The sequence below is a fragment of the Maniola hyperantus genome, chromosome 12 (genome assembly GCF_902806685.2).
Source record: "Maniola hyperantus chromosome 12, iAphHyp1.2, whole genome shotgun sequence".
Lineage (NCBI taxonomy): Eukaryota > Metazoa > Arthropoda > Insecta > Lepidoptera > Nymphalidae > Maniola > Maniola hyperantus.
Genome location: NC_048547.1, coordinates 7,451,059 through 7,471,074, shown reverse-complemented (window position 1 = coordinate 7,471,074; position 20,016 = coordinate 7,451,059). Strand labels below are relative to the sequence as shown.

Here is a 20,016-nt window from a genome sequence, read left to right as displayed (position 1 = left end):
ACATGACAGATGACAGTGAACGCAGAAGGAACGCAGTGTTAGGTACGTCTTATCCAAGGTCTTCTAGCTAAGGTTTTGGTTTTACCATAGCATTGAGACATGGTTCCAGCGCAATAGCAATTTGCGGGATTTTATAACTAAAACTATAGCACTCCGCAGTCTGTGGCTGTGGGAGCTTTACTCTATGGGAAACAAGCTTCTCGTCCGTGGCTTTAGTGAACGCGATACAGAACTTTTATTAAATCTGATCTGGCAATACTGCTCTTGATCAGTGTTCCCACTTTTGGAGATTTCGCCTTATTTTAGAGTGAAACGACTAATATTGGCAATGACTTTTAAATGTTAGAAAATTGAGAACCACCTCCTTTTTGGAAGTCGGAAAAGAGATTTAGGGATGATTTAAGCTAACACATATATAAAATGTTCGTGATGTTTAGAATCCGTGCCTCATCCGCATTTCGTACGTTCCATGGCTCGTGCCCGCCACATGTTAGCTTAAATGATCCCTTAGACTTAAGAGTAATTAAATGAAATCGAACTTCAAATGGTAATCCTGTATTTTGTATATTTGTCACTCATTGTATACTTTGTATTTTTTTTTAGAATAAGCTCAAAATCTAAAAAAGAGTACTAATGCAAATTATTCTGCATCGCGGAATTATGAATCCGCATCCGCAAAAGCTCCACATTAATTGATGCGGATGTGGATGTCAGAATTAATGCAAATATTCCGTATTTGTGGATACGGATGCGAATATCCATAACACCCCAGGTACCTACCCACTTTAGAAAAAATTATGACTTAACAGCTACCTTCTCGTTTTGTACTGTGCTGGTTATAAGATTCAATGAACCAAGATTTAGGATCGTGAAATAATGTTTTTACGAAGCTTGTGTGATGAAGTTTATTAAAATAAATAATGATTATTATCCGGCCTAAGAAAGGGTATTTCGAATTTTTAGGATGAATTGAATAGGTATTTTTTTAGTGTCTATAGGAGTAGAAGTTAGGGTAAAACAAAACTTGTAAGTGGAAACATTGATCTCAAGTCTCAACTCATCCCTATTAATCTGTGTCTCAACTCAAACAAAAAGGAAAAATATTTCTCGTGAAAGCAGCAGAGCATTATTGAAATTATTGCGTCTTACTAAAAAAATTTATACGTAACATCTCTATTATTTAATGAAATCATGTGCATGAACTCTTGAGTGAGTGTATTATTTAAATAAATTGAGTTTATATTAACGCATTGAATGTTTGATAACCACTTGAATTTAAATACTCAACTCGAGTGACCTAGCCAGCAGTGGCCACCATTTTAGAATTGTTCGGTTCTCCTTCCAATTAATTTATTATTCAGTATCAGTGTCAAACAAACTAATAGACACAAAATAATAGACATTTATGAAATATTATGTTTGAAATCTCAATATTTTACATTTTGCTCTATGATGAAAAATTGTTTCCGTCCTTTTATTTTTTTCTAATTCCAATATGAGTGTAAAGTTATTACTTATAGAAGAAACTTTTTCAGAAGTACTAATTAATATAATAGCATCGGGGCAAGATGGTGTCAACTAGGCAGATGAGTAGTATCGGGGGTGGCAGTGGGAGCAGCGAGGCCGGCGGGCCCTCGCACGCGGAGCCCGTGACGGTGGCGCGCGTGACTCGCCACTCCAGCGCCCTGCTCCCCGGGGGCTCGTCCCCGCACGCCAGCACCTCCAAACATGTCATGATACCTGCACCCAAGTTATTTACCACTAACTTGCTTGATTTGCCTATTGAAGTTTTAGAAAAGATATTTCGCTATTTGGGATTTAAAAGTGTCTCACACCTAAGAATGGTAATCCATACTTAATATTATTAACAAGAAAGTGTGTCTGCCTGTCTGCTTTTTTACATCCCATCTGTTAAACTGATTTTGACAATGTTTAGTAGAAAGGTTAGGTAGTGTAGGTACCTACATTCTGGGGACAGACATAGTAGTCTACTCTTTGCCCTGGATAATCAAAGTTCCCATTGGATTAAAAAAAACCTAAATCGATATGGATGAAGTTGCAGGCACCATCTAGTAGCTTGCATTTAAATAAGCAAATGGAATGTTTGTTTCTATATTTACTGAATGTTCTGACAAACATGTTATTGAAATATTTAATCTGATTTTAGGTAAACCGGCATTGTAATACAGTATGTAGTGGCATTTTAAATTCCACCTTTCAAAGACTACAAAATCAAATGCTACATCGTTTCCAAGCAATCAAGGCAAAGATGCCTCGCAGGGAGTCCGCACGCAGAAGTCACCCACTTGCATGTGAATCTGATATAATTGAAACATTGCATATGCGGTTAAGTTTACTACAAATGACGTTTGGGAAACATATAGAAAGGAAACATTGCTGTTTTTTCCCAGGAGAGGTGAGTTTTGAAATTGTACACAATTAAATTCTTGGGTTATAGCTCTCAGGCACACTAACTTTGTTATAATATCCAGTGCTAGCTGAAGTATCCACTAGTAATTAAAAATGCAGAAGTTAGTTTTGGCAAGTCACTTGTACTATACTTAAGAGTAAATACTTGCAGTAAATTAAATTTGCAACTAATAGTTAGAATAGTGCTATTCCTGGAATGGCAGTTGAGAAATATCAGAAACTTACCAGCAGTTTCAATGATTGATCAAAATATATGGGATGGATCCTTAAATTTATGATGATCAGTGTTAAAAGATATGAAGCTACCAGTTACATACATTGATTAGGATTTGACTTCTACTACACATTGTCCTAAACCACACAATATATAATAATACTAACGTAACTGGTACTTTGCCCTTGAACAAAATGATTTTGCATCTTAGGTATATCTGCAGTTAAAACGTTATAAATGTTGCCTAATAAATACACTAATGTAGTACAATTACATAATTATTGTATGTTGTTGGTAAGAAATGTATATACATTTCTTACTAATAATAATATATTTAAATAATAAGTATCCTACTATAGTATTTATATTTATGAACTCATAATTTTCTCCTCTTTCATTTGACACAACTACCTACTCGATAACAATAACAAAAAAATTTTGGAGACCTTCGCTTTTTTGAATGTAACATCTGTTAGATAGATTTTTTCCTATAAAATGTAGAGTCACCTGGACCATAATAACAAATCAATTGACACCTCATTCATCAAAATAGATTAGGCGCTACAGTGGAACACAGAATCTGATACAAACACATATAGACTGCTAAAATCATAATCTTCCTTTTGATTTGAAGTAGTCAGGTAAAATGTGCCGAATTAAGAACCTTCTTTTTATTTTCTCAGACCAGGAACATTTGGAACCCTTTAGCTTTGATTTGATTAATATGTTGTCACTAATACTATGTCACTATACAAATCACTTTAATGAACAGTTCAAGGTCTGATCTATTGGAAAAACTTAATATATATATACTTAATATTGACAAGGCTAAAAGTGATCATAATATTCTTTTCCACTTGAAACAGTATGAAAAGGGTAGCATATATTTTTTAGACTTGTTAATTGTTCAACTGAATTAGTACCTGTGATAAATTGATTTAAAGAATATTGGTGATTTTTAGATCCTTGATGAGGTGTATAGCATTTTGTCATATTTGAAAACAACAACAAAACTTGCAAGACCTTATAAGGTGACAGATGAGCTTTTTGATTTGACCACAATGGCCATGGAATACTTCAAGGAGCACATTGAGCCTAATTTACCTGAAATCACATATTTTGGTACTGATTTCTTTGATATCACTACAGCGTTTTCACGTAAGTACCCACTTCTTAGCTTTGAAATATTTTTTTAAATTTTGCCATTAAAACTAAGTGATAATATTTTAATCTATAGGTAACCTAACTTAGATCTAATGCTAAACCATACTTGATTAAATATACATACAAAGTTTGAATCTGAAACTTTAATGAACTGTGAAACAGGTCTAAATTAAATAGGATCATTATGTATTATTTGAAAAAAAATTGATGTAAAAACTTCAGGCATATACCTACCTAGGAACCAATAGCAGGGGGCCCACCCCCTAGGGCGGGCTATGCCAGATGACTCTTCTCTACAGATGCCCCTCCCTTCGCTTCACTCAGCGTTGTAGTCTTGCTTCTTGTTCTGGGCTTTTAAGTGCTAACGCTAAGTCATAAGCATATCGTCGAGAGTATTCGTAACACCGGCGTAGTTTGTAAACAGTGAAATTCGACAAAAATTTATTGAGTTTTATACATAATTATTATAGGAAAAACAAAGCCACATAATTGTGTACACAATACAATAATAATTATAAGCCTTATTGTAATAGCTAGGCTTACCTTTATTGTCTTGTTGAATCAATAAAGATTGTAATAATTATGAAGAAAATTAATCACTATAATACTTATATATATATTATTGCTCTTATGACATTGTGTAACCTATCGGTCCTGGTATGAACTGCACTCCCACAGGATGTGGGGCATATCGTCATCCCTCTAACCGCATTTACCCAAAGTGACGACAACCCTCCACCTCTCATGGCCCCACCAACCTCTCGGTTATATGGGTCGGAACGGTAATATCGCCCCTTCGTTACTCTTTGGCGTGTTTCTCGGGGCGCCTTGACTCTCTACAAATTATTTTCTTTCTGCTTCCTTGTCTATATAATATGTATTTCTCCCCTTTCTGCCTTCCTTGTCTATATATGTATTTCACTCACTTGTTCCTCCTCGCTGTATTCGCTTCCGCTGCCTTCCTCTGCTCTCGTCACATCTTCCACCTTATTTTCTCCCAAGAGAAAGCGGAGAGGAGGAAGACAAGGATGTCTTCCTCCTCTCCGCGCCCTCTTCTCCGTCGTCGCTGCCGTACGTACGTCTGAGCAGCTCCACCTCTTATGCCACGCGTGTGCGAACTCGGCGAAGTTCACTCCGACGAGACCAGCTTCTGGTAGTGCACAGGGCCTGCCTCCACGCACCCTATCCCATCTTCATCTTGCTTTAGAGGTTGTAGTACAGACTGCACTCCCACAGGACGTAGTGCACATCCTCGTCCCTCTCACCACATTTACCCAAAGTGACGACAGTGAAAATGTGTATTGAATCGCATGTGCCTGCGCGCAGCCGGCGAGAGCAGCAAGTCCTACCTGTGCCTGGACTCACCGCCGCCCGCCGGCTTCGAAGCGTCGCCGGCGGCGGAGCGCGCGGCCGAGCGTCGCGCGTCCGTCAACCTGTACCTGGAGGAGAGCCTGCCGCCGTCGCCGCCGCCGCCGCAGAGCAACATGGTGCTGCGCAAGCGCATCCACCGCATCAAGCAGGGCATGAAGAAGTTTGTACCATTTTTTACACAAACGCTAGCCTCCGTTTTTGGGAAGTGTGCCAATGGGGAGACCCTTAGACACACATGTAACACGTCATACTTATAGCTATAGATATACTCTCATCATTAGCAGGTTGATGAAGCGACCTTGAAGTTTTTACCCATCCCAAAATCGCCCAATGCACCTGAACAGTTTTCACTTCAAAAATAAGTTAGAAATTAATTCCTAAACAAATCAATGTTTGCAGGTACAACGACCAATTATCGGCACTACGAAGTGACCTCAGGAGTTGTAAGCGCAAGACGGCTCTGCAGCAGAAGCAAATCGCGGAGCAACAGAAGCAGATCGCCGAACAGCAGAAGCAGACTTTAGAATATGCAAACCGGTTGGATGACTATGATAAGAAGAATGAGGAAACTAGTAGAAAATTTCAGACTTTATTGCAGGTAAAATTATTGTATTTTGTTAACATCCCGCTGGCTATAATATTTTTGAAATACAAATACCTGGCGCCATTTTAAAATGTGAAATTTTTTACTTATTAGTTCATTTAATTTTTTGTTCCAATTGGGTACCATTGTATAGTCCGTACAAAATGAGAACTCATTCGCCATTTTAACTCTGTGTAAACTGTCATGTCAAAAGTACGGTTTACCTTTAAAATAAGGACTAAAATCGTACTTGTGACATGACAGTTGACACAAAGTTAAAATGACGAGTGAAATCTCATTTTGTACGCATTATACACTTTTCGACTGTCAATAATAATAATTGTTGAATTTGTCGGTGACTACATAACATAGTAGCTACATACTACAGATGTGTTACATTCTTATATAATACGTAGTTTTTAGTTTAATTTTTATATTCTTAATAATTTTACGTATCTTAATAATCTGGTATGAAGATTAAAATACAAATTTCCATTTTAGTAAAAAGTGATAGAACTTTGATTTCATTATTATTTTTATGGCTTCAATACAGATACAGTATATTATTTGTGATGTTTCAGGAGCTAAACAAGTGTAAGACGGAGTTGCAATACTGGCGCTCTCGGTCGCCCGCCGTACCGCCGCTGTGCGCCGAGTGCGGCGCCTCTCTGCGCCTCTCGCCCGCTCTAGCGCAGGTCAGTTGCCGCATGTGTAAACAGTGTGAAGGAGTTGCAGACTGCAGTACCTACTGGCAAAAGTGTCTGTTAAGGTTCGTACGCACCTGAGCGGCGCGGCGCGGCGCTTCAGTCCGACTGCAGAACGCGTCACCTCAGGCCGCTCGACGGTGCCTACCGCACTACAACTTCAGTACGCGGCAGCTCGCGTCACTTGCGCGTCACTTTTACACCCGTTCGCGTACGAGCAACAACGTCGCAAGATGAGCGACAGTGAAGAGGATTTGATTATTATTTCTTTGTTGTGCAGAAGAAGAACGAATTATCGAAGAGAAAAAACCGGCCAAGTGCGAGTCAGGCTCGCGCAATGAGGGTTCCGTACTACAGTCGTATGATTTCGATAATTCAAAAACTATGATGCATAAAAATAAATAAAAATCTGTTTTAAAATGTACAGGTGAAGACCTTTCATATGATACCCCACTTGGTATAGTCACTCACTTCGAAAGTTGAAAATACTAATTATTAGTTCATGACCACAATTTAATTTTTTTTGTGTGATCTAACCCTAAATTCACGGTTTTCAGATTTTTCCCCAAATGTCAGCTATAAGATCTACCTACCTGCCAAATTTCATGATTCAAGGTCAACGGGAAGTACCCTGTAGGTTTCTTGACAGACAGACGGACAGACAGACAGACAGAAAGACAGACAGACAGACAGACAGACAGACAGACAGACAGACAGACAGACAGACAGACAGACAGACAACAAAGTGATCCTATAAGAGTTCCGTTTTTCCTTTTGAGGTACGGAACCCTAAAAAAGAAGAAGAAATGGATTGCTGACATACCAAAGTCACGATATCAAGAAGGATATCACATTTTGTTTCCTCGCCTTCTTAATGACTCTGTACCATTTCACATTTACTTCAGAATGTCGAAGACAAAATTCTTTATGCTATTGCCTAATAGTTTTTGTGGAAATTACATTAGAAACAATAGGTATACCACACAGGTCGGTAATATAATCCTACAAGAAACCTATGTCCAGCAGTGGACATATCTATCGGTTGATGATGATGATGATGATGATGATAGTTTTTATGGAAATTATAAAAAATATTTATGCATATCCATACTTATATTATTATCAACGCAAAAGTGTATTTGTCTGTCTATCTACTAGCTTTTCACGGCTCAACAGCTTAACCGAATTTGATGAAATTTGGTACAAAGTTGAATTACATCCCGGGGAAGGACAGGCTACTTTTTATCCTGGAAAATGAAAGAATTTCCACAGGATTGTTAAAGGCCCATTTATATGAAGTTTGGACCAGTGGTAGCTTGCATTCCGGGAATTGACAGAGGTAGGCAACTTTTTATCCCGGAAAATCAAAGAGTTCACACGGGATTAAAAATCTAAAAAAAATGCAACTAGATGATGCCTGCGACTTCGTCCGCGTGGATTTAGATTTTTCTATAGGTGAGCACATTTCCGGGAATTACCTACTAGTACCTATATACCTGAGATAGATTATACCCTGTAGGATAAAAGTAGCCTATGTGTACCTACACATAGGCTAGTTTTATCCCGAAAATCAAAAAGTTTCCACGGGATTTTTAAAAAACCTACATCTACGCGAACGAAGTTGCGGGCATCAGCTAGTCCCTTAGGTTCTGTGGAAATTACATTACAAAAAGCATTTTCGCAAAATGTCTTTCTTTTATGTGCAATAGAATATATAAAATAGGCAGGTAAACACAGGTACATATTATATCTAAATACCTATATAAAAGAAAAAGGTGACTGACTGACTGATCTATCAACGCACAGCTCAAACTACTTGACGGATCGGGCTGAAATTTGGCATGCTGGCTAGCTAACTAGCTAATATGACGTAGACATCCGCTAAAAAGGTATTTATGAAAATTCAACCCCTAAGGGGGTAAAATAGGGGTTCGAGATTTGTGTAGTCCACGCGGACGACGTCGCGGGCATAAGCTAGTATAATATAAACACAAGTACAATAGGTAGGCATATTTCCGAAACTATTAATTCTACCTAGATGAAGTAGGTAGGTATAATATGTACATAATATATTATAGTTATTTAATCAGGATTATTTTTACCATTGATGTTTTCTCATAACGCTCGGAGAGACATTTATACATTTAGACACTGGGAAGGGGGGAAGCCGACATCCTAGGGGTTGGGACCTTTGAGGATATACTTCTAAGAGCATGAGGAACACGTCATGTGTCAAAAATTAAACCTACGTTATTTATTTTGAGGTCTATCTTGCCGATTCTTGCCTGTACTTTAAATACCTAACAAGATGCGCGTGTATCTTATTCGAGCGACGTACGCATACTGAAGCGCCGCGCCGCGCCGCTGGGTATGTCGCACTAGCGTCACTGCACTGCGCGTCGCTTCGGTGCGCTTCAAAATATTCTCTCCAGCCGTGCCGCGCGGCAACGCGCGGTGAAGCGCCGCGCCGCGCCGCTCTAGTGCGATATGCGCCATACATAATGATAGAAATGATATTTTGAAGCTCTGTGCCGCGACGTGAAGCTCACTGAAGCGCCGCGCCGCGCCGCTCAGGTGCGTACGAACCTTTAGTCCTTAAATCACGCCACAACAGATCGACGACGTGACACAGACGTTATAATGAAATGAAATGATTGTGTGATTACAGTGGGCGGCCGGTTCGAGCGCAGAGGCGAGCGAGGAGACCGCAAGTGGCAGCAAAGACGCGGTCGCGGTGGACACGCCGACCGACGCGCCGCCCAAGCCCGAGGCGAAGGAGAGCGAAGAGAGAGAAGCTAGCTCGCCGCCCGCGCGCCGCCGCGCCTCGGCCGACGCCGCACACACGCCCGACCGCAAGAAGCGGCGCCTCACGCGCCCGCGCAAGCTGTGAGGTGACGCGCGCCGACTGCGGGAGCCGCGCCTCAGGGCTCGTGTACACGGCGCCGCGGCCGCACCGACATCGCCTCGCGTAACCATCTAGACTAAACGCAACCGCCACACAGCTGCCGCTTGATTTTGCCATATCACTGTACATTTTATTGCTATCCAAGAATATCACACGTGTCGCATAATGAACATGTTGAATTTAACTAAGAAAAAAAGTTAGTGTTTGCGTACATATGACCAGAAAATGGCAAAATCAAAGCAAAAACTCGAATAGAAGGTTATTGGTTCATCTTATTCTGATGCAATGAGGCAATATGGTGAATGGTGAACGGCGCTACCAGTACACCATGCCGTTCACCATGTTGCGCGGTGGCGGTGTGTCCGTGGACTGACAACGTCTCGGTATGTACAGTCCGTACAAAATTACTCCTCACGCGCCATTTTAACTCTATGGGTCAACTGTCATTTCAAAAGTACGGTTCACCTTAAAAATAAGGTCTAAAATCTTACTTTTGAAAAGTAAAAAAAGATAAAATGGCACATGAGGAGTCAAATTTTACGCGTTATTCATAGTCTAGAGACGCGGTGACGGCGTCGTCGCCCTGAGCGCACACGCGTCGGCGCAAGCAGTGCTACTCCGCGCACATTACGATTCAGCAAAGCGTAATTTTTTAGTTGCGAGTCGCTTGAAATTTGTCTAGTAATCTACGTTCAATAGAAACAACACAACTCGTTTTGCATCGCCGTGAGGGATAAACAGAACTTTTGTAATAACACCGAATGCAGCGTCAATTACGCGACTCACAACTCCAAAAATTACGCTCGTTTGGCTGGAGCTATACTGTCACCTGGCAATTCGCAGTGCGAGCGCTCTTTGCTTCGCGGCGCTTCGACTGCGCTCGATAACCACGTACGCTATATATTTTTTTGTTAACGGTAACGTGCAATGGTTGGTTACAGCTTCCTAGTGAGTACAGAAGATAAGGAGCATGCGCGCTGCATGCTTGCATGCTTCTTATCCGTCCATCTTGTTTCGAAGGTCGAATATCAATAGAGTATTTTCAACATTTTCAACACCAACCTCTCAACCATATTATGGGCCAAATCTCCGGAGGGGTCCCCGGTACCTACTTGCTCTTGGCATATTTCCTAAGGGCGCTTTCTTGACTCCCTATAAATTAGTCCTCTCTGTCCTTGTCCTTCTCTCTTGTTGCTACTTTTAAATATTTTTTATTTGGTGAAATTATAATTTTTCTTAACGGCGATTTTTCACGGAAAGTTGCCTACTACTACAATCTTGCTTGCTTTAATCGTTTGCTACATTCTCCCCATTCCGGGGCAGATATACACATGAACGCAGATCCCCGCGTGCCTCTCCGTCCGGATCCGCTCGTCACATACTGGTCCGCAGTCACAGTGCCAAGCTCGCATCTCCGAGCTTAATGATGGTCTCGGTAATCAGCACGATACTAAAAGTACTCGAGCTGACAGATCGGCGCTGACATGATACGCGCTGGTAGCTAGCATCGAATATCAGCGTGAGAATAAACCCTATCTTCGCTTATATTATAACTATATTTTAAAAAAATATATATATTTTATTTTAATCCCCTGAATGTTAGCCTCAACACGAATGTAAAAGAATGAGTATAGATCAACCAATTGCTTATCTGTGATCTGAAGGATGTCGTTTTAGCGTGCTTGTGTGCATTCACGCGTATTCGATTCGTTTATTGAATCTATATTCGTGTTTTTTACAAACATCAATCCCTCAAATGAAAATGAAGATTTTTTAAAATTTTAGCCCTTGACTGCAAGCTCACCTGGTGGTAAGTGAAGAGCAGTGCAAAAACAAATCACATACTTATTTGTGAAGGATTCTTGTATTCACGAATCACACAAACGAATCTAATACAAGTGTATACTGATAAACGCCATTCATTCCATTGAAGTAGTATCTGATTTACAAAATCTGATTTATAAAATTTTCAAATTATAAACATCAAACATATTATAATTTTTATAATTTATCTTAATCAAACTTTTAATTAATTTGAAGGGTGTTTAATTTTAACATCTTTGTTGTTCCATACTAATAATGCGAAAGTGGGTCTGTCTAGTTATCTTTTTTTAACTATTCACGCTCATCCGTTTAACCGGTTTTGACGAAAGGTACGAAGATGGCTTGCATCCGGGGATGGACATAGGCTACTTTATTGTCCCGGAAAATCCGAGTTTCCACACGATTTTTAAAAACCTAAATCCACGCTGACGAAGTTGCGGACATCATCTAGTAAATAATAAATATTTAGTTTAAACGAAATATTAAATCTAATTTATTAAGATACAACAATTTTCGATTTTTAATACGGCAACCCAGTCAGGGACAATACTGACTGGTGTACAATAATTACAGTCCGCACAAAATGACTCCTCATGTGCCATTTTAACTTTATGGAACAACTGTCATGTCAGAATAAAATCATACTTTTGACATAAAAATTGACACATAAAGTTAAAATGGCGCGTGAGAAGTCATTTTTACACACTATTGACGTCCTTACGATGGCTGCCATAGTTCCTTTTTTCGCCACTTATATAATAGTATAGGATCCCGCTATAGAACGACCTTCACCGAGCTGGTAAATGGATGAAACGTATTTTATATTCAATTTAATATGCCAATAAATATATTGCATATGGGTTGCCTAAAAAATTTCAGTCCAGGATTATTAATTAATAATAATATTATTTTTTTAATCATTTCACAAATTCCATACCAATTGAAAGTATGAAGCCCATAGAATATGCAAACGTTAGGTTAATGAAATAATGTTTATTTTCATTTAACTTTTATTCATTAACGCGGTGCAAGTTACTAGTATCGATTTACCTGTTTATACCTGCCTACCCGGGGAAAAAATAACGTTTGCATATTCTATGGGCTTTTTACTTTCGATTGGTATGGAATTTGTCAATTAAACAAACCGGTGATATGATTTTAAAAAAAAAAATTATTATTTACTCATATACTGGACTGAAAATTTTAGGCAACCCATATGCAATATATTTATTGACATATTAAATTGAATATAAAATACGTTTCATCCATTAACCAGCTCGGTGAAGGTCGTTCTATAGCGGGATTTTAGACCATAAGTTGTTCGCAGTTTTATACTGTAGTAAACGCCACTGTATTATATCAAATTCACGTTATCATGCTAAGCGAATGCTATTTATCCGTTTTAGTATTTTTATCTACACTCATCTAAAAGTGTGAATAATAACAGATTTAATTTACATACCTACACAATCTAATAGGAAAAAGAAAGTTTAATAAAGAATTGTTTTATTAACAAAATAATGCTTTAATAAACATTTTACTCCATTTAAGTACAGCCTGGGTTTCTGGGTTCTAGCTTTTAAGCCTTGGCCGTATTGGGCTGTATGGCCAATTACCAAGAAGCCGTCGAATTGACATTAACAATGTTTGGCGGCGAATGCGCGCTGTCATTGAATTTCGTCAATCCGCAATGCTGTTGCTCGATTGCGGTAGAATGACAGCTAAAATGTCACGATCGCAATCATCTCTGATTGTTTGACGCTCGCTCACTATTGGCTATAAATGGCTACAATGCATTGTTGCAACTAGAATAGCACAAATTCAGCCAATCACAACAATTGAGATTGTAATAATGATTGATGCAGGTTTTACGAAATCGACCTACTGGGTTTGACGCAATTTTAACAAGATTTTTGAGTTTTGGACCCAGTTTTTACCATAATTATGAGTTTAGAATTATATGAAATTGCACATAACTAATTTCATAACCTAGTATTAAAGAACTGATACTTTGCATATTATTTTTTTCGGTGCAGTATTTGAATACCAAATGGATAGATAGATTTCTATGAATTATAAGTTATGAGGAATATTGTCGAGTTATGTTTTTGTGCTTATAGAAAAATAGTTAAGATGATTGCCAATATTTGCTTCTTGTGTAATAAAAATGTCGATAAAGAAGCAAATTTTCTGTATCACGATCAACACTTTTATTTTAAGAGAAACTTAGTAGGTGAAAGCGGGTGCCACAATTTGCATGTATGTGGCAGAAATGACCAGGAATAACCTGAGACATCACCCAAATGTCAAAAAAAATTATGCTTTATTTCTATCGATATTATCGAGGTAACAACACTTCATAACTTTCGATTCAAAAATAATAATCTATCTGAACAACGGGATTTTTATAATAATCACGACACGACATGACTTCATAAAGAGAAAAAGAAATATTTGTAGCCTCGTATTGTTACGTGAATATGGAATTATTTATTTAGCAATTAACTTTCACACATAAATAGACGCTGTAAAAATAATAAGATTGTATTATGTAAATGGCTACATTATATTATATTTCAAAAGTTATCTATCTAAGGTTTTGTATCTATGCCGCTCGAAAATGTCGATGACAATATAAGTAAATTTATTTTTAGTAGGTAACGTGTTAATAAGTTTTAGTTAGTTTACTTTACAGCCCTAGTTAGTTTATAAAACTGTAAATAGACGTAGGAGGCGTAACGCTGTTTTTATTTGTAAATATTTTAAACAAATCTCTCGTGTAATGTACAAATGAATGTATTTATGGTTATATTAATATACAAGTTGAAAATAAATATTTTTGTGACATGGTGTACAGTTGAGACAATGATAGTCAGTAGAGGCTGCATAACCTATTTTCTCACACTCTTGTGTTGTAAAGTTAAAAAAGCGCTCACGGGCTTCACACAATTTTTGCATCATGTCACTGATTATTATGGAACATATCAAACTAAGTTCAATCATCACTCGTGGTATATCTGACCACGCTTTTATCTATCGACAATCACGCACAAATATTACAATTCAATACACGTTACGAGATAGTCAGGATTTACTATTGGAACATTATCTTGTGGATAATTCATTTAATTTGGGCCAAATAATTTTTAACTGAGGAAAAATTTTATGTTTGACAGTTTTTGTTTTGGAAATCTCCAAAAATGTGAAATTGTATTGTGAAATCAAAATGTGATCGGATAAAGTTTATTTGGCCATAAAAAATCTGTTCATTTTAGGTTAATGTTGAAATAAATTATTTACATTTTTGTATTTATTGATATTTGATAATCATTATGTATCTTCATTGTGAACTTCTTATTTTATTCAGTGACAGTATTTATTAATTAAATACATAATTTATTAAACGAATATGATATCCCTGTATAAAATTGTCGTAATAATTACTGTTCTTGTACATATCGTCATAATCGTAGAACAGTTTTTTCACAAAACTCAAAAATTACTTTGCTATATTAGTATACTACAACATGAAAATATCAATCTACCAGTACCATCTCAAAACATAACTTTCGGATTTATGTGAATTTTCATTGCTACAGATTTTTATATAAAAAATTGAAAAAAATCTTCGGGAATTGCTTAAAATGGCTATACTACAAAGTTTTACAAAATGAGGATCCGTCACTTTTCTACGTAACTTTTTAGTTGTCTGTAATACAATAATAGTAGAATTGCGTACATCAGTACCCTTATTATAAATGTGAAAGTGTGTTTGTTTGTTGGTTTGTCCTTCAATCGCGTCGCAAGGGTACAATGGATTGAAGTGATTTTTTGCATGGGTATAGATAAAGACCTGGAGAGTGACATAGGCTACTTTTTATCCCGGAAAATCAAAGAGTTCTAACGGGATTTTGAAAAAACCTAATTCCACGCAGACGAAGTCGCGGGCATCAGCTAGTTTATGATAAAATGAATGAATTTAGTGTTAAATGTTCAGTCTTGTGTGAGATAACATTAAGGCTCCATTACATTTATACAAGTGCAAATTAAGACATTTTTTGACAGTAAGAATGCCCAGTTACCAGAGTCGTCAAACGCCACAGTAGTTATAATGACAATTGTAATCATCGAGTTGTATCATAGATAATAGCCATAATCTCATTGTCGGTGGTAGAGGGGTTGTACTCAAAAGCCGTATTGCCAAAAATCCTGACTTATTAAAACGATAACATGTGCATCTTTTATTGCGAACGATTTTCTCTCAGTAGTATTTTTTTAAGTACCATCTATCTGAGCCTAACCATTACATTAGGTACAGTACGCGGCAGAAAGTAATGTACATCGGCCTTTAGAATGACGTTTCGGCTTTGTAGAGCTTTGTCTCTGTCACTCATACTTATATGACGTTTTGTCGGTCTCAATGACAGGGACAACGCTCTACAAATCTGTTATCTCCTAAACTGTACCTAAACGCGTCAGCAAAGGAAAGTGAAAAGGACATCAAGTTATTGTACCAACTTAAGATTTAAACATCTAGACAACGTGTCATAATATTCTTCATACTTTGGTTTATGGAAGAGTATACATTATAATTTTGTATATAGTTAGGTATTATTGTACATACTATGTATGCCGTGTGTAGAACTGTAGATTGTTTCACATTGATTAGGATGATTAAGTGGAATTTATGAAATGAAAAAATAATAATAAAAGATTTACCAATATTTTATTATTTTATATAATCCCAAATCGATTAAAAAAGTATAACTGGGATTAAATATGGTTAGGCTGGGCAAATAAATGTGTAAGTACGTACCCTGTTTACTTTTGCAGTTTTTAACAAGTTAAGTTAAGTTATTTATTAAAAAAGTAGTGCTTCACGTTCACATTCAGACAAAACACTAACACAGAAACCGAATAACTGTTTTAAGCTGACACAAAAGTCAATTGAGCAATTATGTAATTTGGATCAATGGGTCCAAATTATATATTATGTTAATATTATATGGGTCGTCTTATATTTTTGCTTATTGTTTAAATAAACATACTTAACAATGGTATTTTAATATATTATTATATTTTTTTAACAAATACCATAGTAGGTTTGGTTATGAACGAGTAGATATTAGTATATATTCAAAGCAGAATGTATTAGTTACATTTGATAATGAACCCATATATAGCCTAGTCTTACAGGTTTTGTCTGTTCGATTCTGTATTAGTAATTGTCTTGTCTTAATAAAAGAATGTGTATTTTGTCACTGCAATAATAATTTTTTACTTCATTATTTTGATTAAAGGTGAGGTTACAAATGAGTTGGATTTTATAATTGTTTAAGCTATTTTAGTTTCCTCTTATATTGTATATATTATAATATTGCATAATAGTTTAAGTAGACCATTTTGAAATATATTCTGAGAGTGCAGAGCGATTTCTAGTGTAATATTTTTCCACTATTATTCTTGACTTGTGAAACTCAATGTTTTCGTGGTTTATATTTTGTGATGTTACATAAGCTGAATTTCAGTAAATTTACGTAAGATACCTGCGTGTATGTATGTGCATACATTTTGAGAAAGCACTCGCCATATTTGCTCGCATGTTTCAATTACTGTCATGTGAAAAATTCTAGTCCTTAATTGGGTAGGTAAACCCGCTGTTCGATTGCGGTAGAATGACAGCTACAATGTCACTATCGCGATCACCTCTGATTGGTTGACGCTCGCTCACTATTGGCTACAATGTATTGTTGCAACAAGAATCGCACGAATTCAGCCAATGACAACAATTGAGATTGTAATAATGATTGATGCAGGTTTTACGAAATCGACCTACTGGGTAAATCGTATTGACTTTTGACATGACAGTTGACACAGAGCAAATATGCCAAGTGCGTTCTCCCAATTTATGCATTATATATTGTTTAAACGATAAAAATATACGTAGTATGCTCTAAAACAAAAACTTAAATATAATATTACTGATCGAAAACAAATTGTGCCTAAATTAAATTACAAAGTGCTAATTATTACGCTTGCTATTCCGAAGATTTAATGGGTTCCAAATATCAATTTAAAGTATTTATAATAGTACTTATCACTTATATTTATTTAACAATTTCTGCTTCAATAGTGCAATACTTGAAGATTTCCATTGAATGGTGTTTATTGTGGCAAATGCTTTGTTTAATAAATTAATTGAAAGGCGACGTCAGGGCTGTAAATTTAGGTTAAAATAATTTTGTTGGAAAAATATAAGTGCACTAAACGCATTAAGGGTAAAACAAAGTTGTGTTCCGGTGGGTGTACAGCCAGCAAGACTGTCAATTGCTGTATATATCCTTATAACATAATATAATAGTTTTATTATAAAGTATTTTATTAGAGAAAAATACAATAAATGTGTGAAGTCCATTGAATATTTTATTTCTAACAATATCCCAACGCGACGGTCTAATTTGCGTGCAAGTGCAGCGCACAATTATTTTTTATATGCCTACTACTAAGGATTTGGATGTACCAAGCGCCCCGGACGCGCGGACGGTACGCTGTGTTGGTGCTTGGGACGAATTACAACAAGCGCCCGCCGTGCACCCGTTTCGTTCGATAGAGCTGGGAGCCATATATTTTGTCGTTACAGCTTCCCGACAGCGCGTCGCGGGCGCTTGCTATATTAATACAATCCCAGACGAACGGTCCATATTACTTTTCTCCCACTTGCTCGGAATTGGCTACTTTACTGAAGAAAGGATTTCATTACAGAACTCGTTGATTTTTCGTGATTAAAAGAAACTTATGCCCATCCCCAGGATGCATGTTTCGCCTTACTTTTGCCGAAATCGGTTCAGCGGTCTAGGCATGAATGTGTAACAGAAAGGCAAGGCTTTTATATTTATTTTGTAATATTAAGGTATGGATCAAAATAAGATAAAAATGTATTTTCGGAACTGCACAATAATTTAAAACCTTTTTTGTACGTACCAAACCCGATACATTTTACTTACCGTACCGGCCATATTTCATTTGTCATGGCGTCATTATCCCATTTCACAACCAGCACGAAAGCGATTTCAATAAAATAAAAAATATATAATAGGTAAGTATGTATCATACTCATACCTACTAAAACTTTTTCGTGAAATACTTAATATATTTTGTAACTAGCTTTTGTCTGCGTGGACTACACTTTCGCGATTCTAGGTCAACGGGAAGTACCCTATAGGTTTTGATACCCTAGACAGGACTTGTGCCAGACATACAGACAACGAAGTGATCCTAAACGAGTTCCTTTTTCCTCCTGAGATACGGAACCCTAAAAATGTCACCTGCCTTTGTTCTCCCGGTCTAATCCGTATCAAAATCAATCAACGTGCTAAGATTTTAATATTCCTGTTTAACCTGCCAAGTGAAATCGAAAGTATTTCATAATAACATCATCCGTTTGCCAAAGAAGATTATGGCAGAAACAAATATTAGGTACGTCACGCCACTCGACATAGCGTCGGGTGTGGGTAGTGTGTACCTACCTAATTGATAACAACTATACAAGTAAGATTTAAGAGTTTTCAATAAACTTCTACTGCGGTTTACAGTCCATCTTTTTCAGCCCGAACATCAAGACGAATCGAGTAGGTAGTTACTAGCGGACATAGGAAAGGACATACATTCCTACATACATGTTAAATAGGTAGCCTTCCTTTTGGGTTTCGCCTCACAGTCGGGTAAAAAACACTACAAGACTCGATGGAGTCACTTCCACGCCAGAACTCGAAAGACGTGTCCGAAGAACTTTAGTATGTAACTGTATTAACGCCGAAAGACGTTGTGAGTTAGGGGCCGTAGCCCGTACCCACTAACTCAATGTCATCATCATCATGATCAACCCATCGCCGGCTCACTACAGAGCACGGGTTTCCTCTCAGAGTGAGAACGGTTTTGGCCATAGTCTACCACGCTGGCCAAGTGCGGATTGGCAGACTTCACACACCTTTGAGAACATTATGGAGAACTCTCAGGCATGCAGGTTTCCTCACGATGTTTTCCTTCACCGTTAAAGCAAGTTTACTTAAAAACGCAACTTAACTCAATGTAAAAAGTGGTAATTTAAGAAAAATTAAACTATTAGAAATTTGAACAGTCGAGACAGAAATTTACACACAAACTGCAACAATCGGTCTGCAGCATTGAGTTATACCTACAGTTCAGTTGCAGTTCTGTCAAGTGACAGCTGCACCAAATTGTCCACCCATCGGCGACCCACTTCTGAGCACAGGTCTCCACTTAGAATAAGTAGGGCTTAAGCCATAGTCTGCCACGCGGACCCATGATGTGCGGATTGCCAGAGTTCACACATATTGAGAACTTTATGGAGAACTCGCAGGCATGTAGGTTCCTTTTCCTTCACCGTTAAAGCAAGTGATATTTAATTGCTTTACAATGCACATAAGTACGAAAAGTTAGAGGTGCGTGGCCGGGATCAATCACCGACCTCCCGAATAGGAGGCGGACGTCTTAACCACTAGGCTACCACGGCTAGACTGATTAATTTGTCTTTTTTTATAATTTTTTAACTGTCTCCTGTCGGTTTCGGAGGTTTCGGCCGTGACTAGACCGTACCGGCAAAGCCACCAAGCTTGCTACATACCTGTGGTAGGTATCTATCTAATATTCGTAATATTAGGATTTGGTTTGACTGCTAATACCAGGTCCTACTTTCAAAGTAGATTGGAAAAAAAATCGGAAAATTTCGCTTCGGAAGCAGCTGTTGCTCTTTGAAATGAAAGTCAGGGCAGTTACCTATAACTATAAGCAGGGGAAGCGT

General features: G+C 37.6%; 1 protein-coding gene across 2 annotated transcripts; it reads left to right on the top strand.

Annotated features, from left to right (window-relative positions):
• The first annotated feature begins 1,070 nt into the window (after window positions 1–1,070).
• On the top strand, window positions 1,071–17,609 carry dmpd (F-box protein dmpd). Of its 2 annotated transcripts, none has more exons than XM_034973905.2 (8): window positions 1,071–1,209; window positions 1,536–1,844; window positions 2,168–2,416; window positions 3,607–3,802; window positions 5,135–5,339; window positions 5,579–5,777; window positions 6,344–6,457; window positions 9,135–17,609. In XM_034973905.2, the coding sequence occupies exons 2-8, from the start codon at window positions 1,569–1,571 to the stop codon at window positions 9,354–9,356; spliced, it is 1,461 nt and encodes a 486-aa protein (XP_034829796.1). In that variant the 5' UTR covers window positions 1,071–1,209; window positions 1,536–1,568; the 3' UTR covers window positions 9,357–17,609. The 2 variants fall into 2 exon arrangements, with proteins under 2 accessions (XP_034829796.1, XP_069358486.1); XM_069502385.1 differs by having other exon boundaries at window positions 1,097–1,209; window positions 1,539–1,844.
• The last annotated feature ends 2,407 nt before the right edge of the window (window positions 17,610–20,016 follow it).

Excerpts from the sequence above, each read along its gene's own strand:
- dmpd (XM_034973905.2), top strand. The coding sequence starts at position 1,569 with ATGGTGTCAACTAGGCAGATGAGTAGTATCGGGGGTGGCAGTGGGAGC. Across the intron at positions 3,803-5,134 it reads TATCACTACAGCGTTTTCAC|CCGGCGAGAGCAGCAAGTCC; the intron begins GTAAGTACCCAC and ends GCCTGCGCGCAG. Across the intron at positions 5,778-6,343 it reads AATTTCAGACTTTATTGCAG|GAGCTAAACAAGTGTAAGAC; the intron begins GTAAAATTATTG and ends GTGATGTTTCAG.